Raw genomic sequence first — 9,169 nt, forward strand, 5'->3', positions numbered from 1 at the left:
GAACGGTTTGTGGCAAAAGGAAAAGAGAAGATGGTATGTAAACTCAAAAGGAGCTTGTATGGGCTGAAACGAGTACCAAGAGAATGATATCATAAGTTTGATACATTTATGTAGTCTTAAGGTTTCATAGAAGTTAAGTGGATCACTGCTTATACACCAAGAAGGCTGTAGATGGCAACCTAATTATCTTGGTTTTGTATGTTGATGACATGTTGATTGTTGGCAAGGATACTCATGCCTTGGACTCATTGAAGCAAAGTCTTCATGGCAGCTTTGACACGAAGAATCTTGGTGATGCTAATCACATTCTTGGCATGCGAATACTCAGAGATAGGTTGAAAGGATTACTCTATCTATCTCAGCAGGAGTATATCTCCAAGGTTTTGCAGCGTTTCAATATGGAAGGGGAGAAAACAATTGGGGATCTATTGCCTCCATATGTGAAACTCAGTGCAGAGGACAACCCTCCATTTGATGATGAGAAGGCTGAAATGACCAAGATACCATATGCTTAAGCTGTTGGCAGTTTGATGTATGCTATGGTTGCTACACGTCTTGACATTGCCTTTGCAGTGGGAGTGGTTAGCAGTTGTGTATCTACTTTGGAAAGCAGAAGGCATCTGTCGTCAGCTTTACAAATGCAGACTATCTTGGTCATGCGGATTACAGAAAGTCCACTTCTGGGTATGTATTTACCTTTACGGGAGGAGCAATCTCTTGGATCTCTAGGCTACAAAAGTGTGTTGCATTGTTTGCTTTAGAGGCAAAGTATGTGGCTACCATTGAGGCATGCAAGGAGGCTTTATGGCTTTTACGTTTGGTGGGAAAGCTTGGCATTACAGAGTTACTTGTTCTTCATTGTGATAGTCAGAGTGCTATCATGCTAGCATGGAATCCCGTCTTTCATGCAAAGACGAAGCACATACAGATAGGGTACCACTTTATTAGAAATGTACTTGACAGCAAGAGCATTGAGCTTGTCAAAGTGCATATAGATGATAATCCTGCAGATCTTCTCACGAAGGGTCTTCTTGTAGAGCAGTTTGCTCATTGCTGACAGATGATGGGAGTTGGATAGATATATGTATTTCAGCTTTGTACATACCTAGACTTAGCTGATTCTTTTATTCTCTTAAGGCACATTGCCTTTAGGTGGAAGGTTGTTGGGAATAAAGGGCCCTCGTGCCTTTTATATGTGCTCCGGTGTGAACACATCCTTAGCACACTTGTACTTTCATATATATATCTATCTAAAAACCTAAAGTGTTACACTCGTGATTGTACCCACAAGCTGTGCTCAATCTTCACACACACACACACTCTCTCTCTCTCTCTCTCTGTGTGTTGCTAGCAAGCACTACGTGTCTGTTGCTAGCAAGCACTACGTGTCTCGATCCTTGCTCTCATCGAACACAACGTTTGGTGATTGATCTTCTTGTACTTCTACAAGATTGACATTGCAAGGGGGTGTTAGAATTTACCAATTTCTATGGGTAGTGCCCAATGTTTTAATTATTTGGTTTGTAGTGTGAACAATAATGCACCTCATTATGCTTAGTGCGAGCATGAAAAATTGGATACTTCACAATTGACATGGCACTTTGACTGTTAGTGTAGATAGGAGTAGGTGATTGTTGTTCCACACTAAGATCGACCAAAAGGTGTTTGAGCCATATATCAAAGAAAGTTTATTTCAAGCATCCTTGGCCGTTGTGCGCGATTGAATATGCAAGATAATGTGTCTTTTGCACGAAAGTGCAATCAAAGCAAGAGCTTGGGCATCATGCCCATCCCACCTCAATTGATTTGTTGTGGGAGGTGCAAGAGGAGCTTGAGCTGAAGATTCACTAGTGATTGTGGACAAGCTTAAAGTACCTGTGACATTCTGTGTAGGAGGGATTGCAAGCCCAACTTCTATACTGTATATATAACCCCAAAGTTGCTTGGCAACAAGTACATGCTTCATCACATATGCCCATATGGGATAATTAGTGCCATCTAAATTGCTTGAGTTCCCAAAACATGTTGAGCAAATCATTTTGCTTGGCCATTCCTTGTTGAAATTTTTGGTTTTTCTATAATCAGCTGCTGCCCAAAGTATAAATGTAGCTGTAGCACAAAAATAGAGCAAAGGAAATACCAAAAACTCATAAATTTTCAAAAATTTGATGGCGTTGATGAAGAAATTGTAGCTGAAAGGGCTCCAATGTGCGTAAATGTTGATCTAGAAGGTGTAATTGGTGGACCTTGAGTGTGGAAAGCTCCAAATTTTGGCGCAAGATTGAGCAATTTTTGAGCACCAAGTGCAAAATTCCCAAAACGTTTATGAGATTCGAGGTTTTCAGGCAAAAGCCCCAAAATTTGAGGATGGGAGAAATTGGGATTTGCTGCAAAAATCCCTCAATTTTGTGCTTCATAGGGGCAGTATATGCGAACAAGAGCAATTTAAAGGCTTAATGTTCATTTAGGTTTGGGGGGCTGAATAATTTAATGAGAAAAATGTCGGGTAGTGTTAGAAACAAAGAATCAGCACATGCAGGTTTCAATCAGCACTTGGTGAACAACTTCAAGAGTCAAATTTGACGTGGCTTGTAAAATGTGTAGGCTATCAGAGTTGTATTAATGAGGTGGCGCAGGTTGTTGGCTGCCTATTTCATGCAGGTAATAGGCGATGGCAAAGGTGGCAGGGCAGATTTCGCATGAGATATGCGACAAGTACAGGCGGAAGGGCAGACTTCATAGGAGCAGTCAGAGAGACTTGACGCAGGGCAAACAAGTTCTCAAGACAAAGTCAACAACGAGCAGACTTGGGGGTAGGACAGAGTGAGGTGCATGGCATGACAGTCTGGTGAACTGCTGAGACCTCGTTGGATAGGAGGCCGCGGGCATGAGGCAGACAATGTGCAGGCTAAAGAGAGTAGTTGAGCTCAAGACTCAACGATGGCTGTTGGCCAGCACATGAGTGAGGTGGCGGTTGAAAGATATGGCTCTAATACCGCAGTAAGGCTATGCTTCAGTGGCATGCATACCTCATACACTCTCACAGTGAACATGTGAACATCAAGAGAGGAGTGTCGGAAGGTCACATCCACTATGTGAGAATGAATGAAAGTACAATCCCTAGGATACTAAGTACCACACCTACTGATGGGTGTTCACACGGTGAAAGAACCCTTCGCTAGCTACAAGGTAGAAAATGCTCGTGAGATAAGAAAGTGTTCACACCGGAACATAGGAGGAACACAATAAGTGTAACAAAAACTTAAGCAATGAACGGGTGTGCGCGCACATACACACGCATGCGTGCAGAGGTGGTGTTGTCACATTTGGCAAATACGCGATGCTTTTTTTTTCATTCAACCATGAAGTATCCATGGTAAATTGGTGGAAGTGTGTACTTTTTTCTTTTAATCCAGATACGTTGTAACCACTCATTATTGGCTAGCTCTAATGCACTTTTCTAGATATGTATTGGTTATAAAAGAAACAAATTCAATAAGTAAATGACTATACAAATTAGTCAAAAATATACACGTTCTTTCTTTTATTGAGAGAGAGAGAGAGAGAGAGAGAGAGAGAGAGAATGATCTAAAAGATTGATGATGAAAGTATGAAGCTTAGGGTGTCATTATATAGATCTAGAGATTTTTCAAACATGTGACTCTTATTTGATGTTGGGAGGTGTAAAAGTTGTTCACATCTTTAACACACACGTTTACGCACCTAAGGTGTATTGACATATGGTGGCATGTATAAAACTAACAAACCAACCCTCCTTTGGGTCATGGATGGTTGAACCCATGACAAGAAACATACGGAAAAATGAAAATGGAAATGTCTTGACCTCAAAGAGGCAGTCTCTAATCTTGTACAACTGTTTTGGAATGGAGATGTATATATGAGAGAGATGGAACTTGATGATGGTCATGACATGGCCTATTCACAAGCTCAAAGACCTAAGGTAAGGTGTGGTGCAGGGGTGCATGTGTATAGCTCAAAGGTTGATCAAAAGCCAACATGGGTCAAAGGCTTTGGGGACATGACCAGAGGCCAAATACCTAGCTACAACTTTTGGGCTAAACTTCAAGGTCATGCATAAAGTGGTTGCAACTCCCCTTGAAATATAACTTTAATAGAATCATAAAAATTAAAACAGAAATCTTTTCAAATAAAAATTTGGATAGAGTACCCTTGGAACTAGCCTTCCTTTTTCACAGGAGCGATAATGACTTGATTAAGCACTAATTACAACAAGCACAAAACTCACATAGATGAAAATAGAAATGTCATCGATTAATCTTGGACATAAGACATCTGATTGGCCCTCAAGCTGGTGCTGTGCCCCTCGTAGTATTTTTGTCGCTTGTATTGCAATTGGAAGAATTACACTGAGATTACTCCAATCTCCTTTGAAATCCAATGCCCCTTGCTGTCATACATGACCAGCAAGACCTTTATCAATGTGCCTCTTTATCTAACAAGGGATTGGTCTCTAATTGACCCTTGGCTGGTTGAAAAGAACCCAAATCTGATTGGGATGGTTGGCTTCTTGAAATCTTTGGCAATTCTCGAATTCCAGTTGCTGATTTCAAGTACTAAGCCTTTAGTTTTGTGGTATGGGCTTGAGGTGGTGGTGAAACCCTACTTTTTGTTGTAAATTAGGGTTTTCAGCAGAAATGCTCTTGGTGTCCATCTTTAATGGTTGAACTTTGATGAAAATGGATGAGAATAGAGAACATAGCTCTTGCATAGCACGACATGTAGTCTCCTCTATGAGAACCTCTTGAGTGATGGTGTGCTCCCTATCCTCCATTATTCTAGTCGTAAGGGCATCTCTCTGACATAGCGAACACCCTTGCTCTTGTTAAAGCTGTTAAAGACACGTGTTGATCTTTAAGGTCCATTGGTGACTTGCAGTAATTGCAACACACGTTATTATAAATGTTGGAATGTTCGATGTGAGGCATGAAATTGATCAAATTAGAAATGCACGAATGTCAGAGCTCCAAATGTCCCTTGCAAATTCCAACTAAGGCTCATAAGCATGAGATGACTAGTAGAAATACAAAGAACACGAACACGAACACTTTTTAGGATGGGTATCCTTGAAGAGGTGGCTATGTGGTGAACACTTCATCAATTGAATCTAGAATGGCCAAATTGTGATGAATGAGGAGATGAGTTGAAGTGATGAATGATTATGTGGATTTTGTAGAGGTATGGTCGTTTAGGAGGTTGATGCAATTGGTTTTTCCTTTGGAGTGCCAAGTTGGTTATTTTTCTACAAGGGAGCTCATTGCCTCAACTCTATTACAAATTACATGTCCATGTTGTTGATGCAATACATTTCTTTCTTTTTGAATGCCAATTCCATCATTATCCCCCTAGTGAACTTGTTACCTCAAGTCTTTTACAAATTGGCTTGCTCATGTGTGTTTTGTTTCCTCAAATTGACTATAGGATTTAATGTTGGATAGGGCTTCTCATTAAGTGTTTGGTAAGATTTAAGAAAATGCTTGACAGAGAAACGTAGAATAAAAATTATCTGCTAAGGAGGCTTGTTATTTTTGGTGATACCGATGAACCAAACCTAAGCACTTTGTTTCGTATGTATTGACATGTTGCTTGCTTTTATTCTAGTAGGAGTTGCAGATTTTTCCGAGGATAAAACATAGAGCTAAATGCCAAATGTCCACAAGGGGGGGTGCCACGAGGACATGGAATTTTAATACTTTACTTAGCATTTGATTAAAAGTTAATCAAATGTGCAAATGTGACTCGCATGTGTGAGATGCAAGTTAATTATTTCACAATATCGGACCCCTAGGACCTTGAGATATTAGTTGGTGCCAAATGTAAAAGTTGTAATAAGCTATGCTTGATAGGTACTAGGTGGTACTTGGTGTCATAACTTGTCTTGGAACATTTAACTAGCCATTAGTATCAGTGATGACACTAGGTAATTGACGTTAATTAATTAAATAATGCTAGTTTTGGGCTAATGAGTGCTCATAATTACTTGGGTGATAAATTGGCCCAACCAATTTAATTGTTGGCTTGTCAAATTATTCCTTTGAGTCATAAGTAATTATTAAATTAATTTTGAGAACTAATATTTTAAAAATTAATTCAATAAAGTTGGATAATGCTGGAAATTGTTTTGGAAGGCTGCCAAAGTGCAAAATTTGCCAATGTGAGTGGGAAAAACGTTTTTGAGGCTTGGGGAGAGAGGGTCATTCCAGCCTTGTGCAAGCGCACACGCGCGCGCGCACACACACAAACACACTCAAAAGGTTGCTGTTGCTACAACAGTTGACATACCTTTTCTAGCTAGTAGGAGACCGGCCAAGAGCTGGTGACATGCCTAGAAGAAACTACAATAGTATATGACAACACTTTGAGGGCTGAAACAGAACATCATATTTGGGGTGTTCCATTAGTGGAGACAACTTCCATGGTTGTCTAGATAGGGCAGCAATTGATTTCTTCCATTTTCTCGCGATGGAAGTTTGAATTTTCTCTCTCCTTAACATTCTCTCTCATCCTTCAGCCTATTCTCATCCTTTCTCAACAATTTCCAGCAAAGTCAGCCATTGGAGGTAGAGATTTTGACTAATCTCTGTCGTAAACCATAAATTATAGTATAAATTAGGGTTTGACAACCATCTTGAGAAGCATGCTCAGAAATTGAAGGCTTAGAGATTTGAATTTCAGGCATTGAAATTGGGGCAATTTCAAGAGATTCAAGTGGAACTCCATCCATTTGCAATCTCAAGAGATTAAAGAATCTCAGTTGTACTCCATCCATTTGCAATTAAAGATAAAGAAATATTACAAGGGGCACCAATTTTGTCCAATAGGCTGTTCATTGTCCAAGATTAAGTGGTGACATATGTGTTTTCAGTTTATGTGAATTTTATGCTTGTTGTAATTAGTGTTAAATAAGGTTATTTACCACCTTGTCCGAGAAGGAAGGCTGGTTGCAGGGGATGCTTCCCCTCCAAATATTAGGTAAGAGAGTAGGCAAGAGGGATGTGACATGATCATACATGCAGATAGAACATCACAGGTGGTATGAACAGCAGAGCTTGATTGCATTGGGACCCTCCTTGGGGACACTACCAAGGAGGAGAACCAACCGATGCATGAGTGGGCAAGAGCTTGGACTTTCATGAAACTGAACATATGAACATAGATGTCCAATTGGGTGATGCACCCAATAAGATTGAACCCACAATCTCATGTTTATGAGCCGAAATTATAACCACTAGGTCACTGTCTCGGGGAATTTTACCTAGGTCCTTAACTCTTATCAATTAGCTATTCCTGCAGGGTTGCCACAGAATTTAGTCTTATTGCTAGGTCTTTCCCCCTGATCAAGTATGCATGGATATTTGTATACTAGTACCCTTTTGGATAAGCCAACAAAGAACTAAACTGATACAGTGTGTCAGCATGTTCTTGCTGTTATGTGATCAAGAGTCATTTCATGCAAACATTCTTTGCTCTAGCAATTCTTTTTAGGATACTGCTCCAAAAATTGGTAGCTTGGAGTAAAGGGAGACTCTATTTGTTGTACAAACAAAAGTTGAGCTTTGACAGGCTCTTCTGGGAAAAAAATGTGCCTGTTTATGCTGTTATTGATGTTATACAATGTTGGGTTGGTTTGTCTGGAGTTATTTCCATATGTGCTAACATGTTTTACTTTTGTTGAGACTGTTAAATAGTGAGTTCCTTTTAGAGTTTTCTGACAATGTATGTTTTAGTTGTGACCTTTGGTTTTGCTGATACAGGAATGGATTTTCATGACTTGCTGGATATTCCACATGGAGATCGGAGGAAGTACCATGATGATGTTTCAGTCATGATCATATCTTTGGAAGGGAGAATATGGCGATCTTTTGGTTAACTTTTACAGAAATGGCATGGTATCGAAGGATACTAAAGGGATGTTCATATGTAACCCAATTATGCAGGTATATGGGTCAAACTGGGTAGTTATCTACCTTTGCTTGCCTAAGGATGGCTTCCATGACCTGCATGCGTGTAGAGCAATTTACCTAGGGTAAACCTTCACAAAGCCATACATTTTTATCTAGGATCTCTCGGCTCAAATGCAAAGTAAGAAGTCTTACATATACCACTTCCATTCTGCAGGGTTACGGTTTGGTTTGTAACCCTGATTTGTAACATTATATATTTCAAGGCCTGAACAGTTTTGCAAGATATATAAATTTTTTTTGGAGCAGAATTGCAATGAATTCAAGAGAGAAGTTGCATCTGTAGTCTTTTGCAGTTGATGCATGTACCATTGTCAAGGTATACCAGATTCACTTTCTAATGTTGATCCTGAAAAGCAGAAAGCTGTGTTGGTTGCCAAAAAAATCTCTTATTTTTCCATAAAGGGATTCCCCCCTGCCCCACCTGGTTCTTTATTTGTGTGTGTGGGGCAGAGAACTCTGCAATGATGCATTCTATATTGGTTGTTACCATGATTGTATGGCTGGTCGAAGTTCTGTACTACGTGGTGATAATGAGCTCTCACTATTTTATTATTTAGCCAGTCTCTACTGGTAAGGGCATACTATTGCAATGATTGATGTGCGCACTTGGGTAGAGCAATTGAATTACATCAAGGTAAGTGAAGCTCATTAGTACATGGCCTTATGTTTTCTTGCTTTTGTAATTCTTTACACAGTCATTTTTGTGCGTTTGGATGCAAGCTGATAAAATCACAATGACATGACCATAAGAAAGTGTTACAGAATGTCTTGACTAACTTTTGTACTCCACCAACCTTGTCATTTCCTTTATCCAATATTTTCTAGAATGCTGCCTTACTACTAATTAGTAGCACTGTTGATTTAAAAGCATAGTATTTGCAAAATGGTTGAAATTTATAATCTTTTTAGCAAACTAATAGGTTCCATTGTAACAAAGGCAAGTTTTATCAAATATTAAGGAAGATCTCCCTATTCAAATAACCTTGACCTAGTGGCATTAAGGTGAAAAATAATTATTAGGCTTGTCATTCATCAAGTTCTGTTCTTGTCAAATCACTTGATTGGGTGTTGAATTATCCATTTCAAATAATAAGGAAAATCTCGATTTTTAGCCATGTATGGCTAGCATGTGAAACAATCCACTCATTAAATGTGTGCCTAATGAG

At 39.4% G+C, this 9,169-nt stretch overlaps 1 protein-coding gene across 2 annotated transcripts in view; it reads left to right on the forward strand.

Moving 5' to 3' along the window:
* The window catches only part of LOC148041502 (putative protein phosphatase 2C 4), a 43,421-nt gene extending 34,988 nt beyond the window's left edge, over positions 1-8,433 (forward strand). Inside the window, exon 4 of one of the 2 annotated variants that reach the window (XM_087680308.1) lies at positions 7,767-8,433. In XM_087680308.1, the coding sequence (XP_087536434.1) occupies positions 7,767-7,909 (143 nt within the window). In that variant the 3' untranslated portion in view covers positions 7,910-8,433. The remainder of the gene's footprint in view (positions 1-7,766) is intronic. The other variant, XM_087680317.1, reaches the window with a different exon arrangement.
* The last annotated feature ends 736 nt before the right edge of the window (positions 8,434-9,169 follow it).

Source organism: Lygodium microphyllum, chromosome 1, assembly GCF_053477565.2.
Source record: "Lygodium microphyllum isolate KBCC chromosome 1, Lygodium_microphyllum_v1.1.10, whole genome shotgun sequence".
NCBI classification, from domain to species: domain Eukaryota; kingdom Viridiplantae; phylum Streptophyta; class Polypodiopsida; order Schizaeales; family Lygodiaceae; genus Lygodium; species Lygodium microphyllum.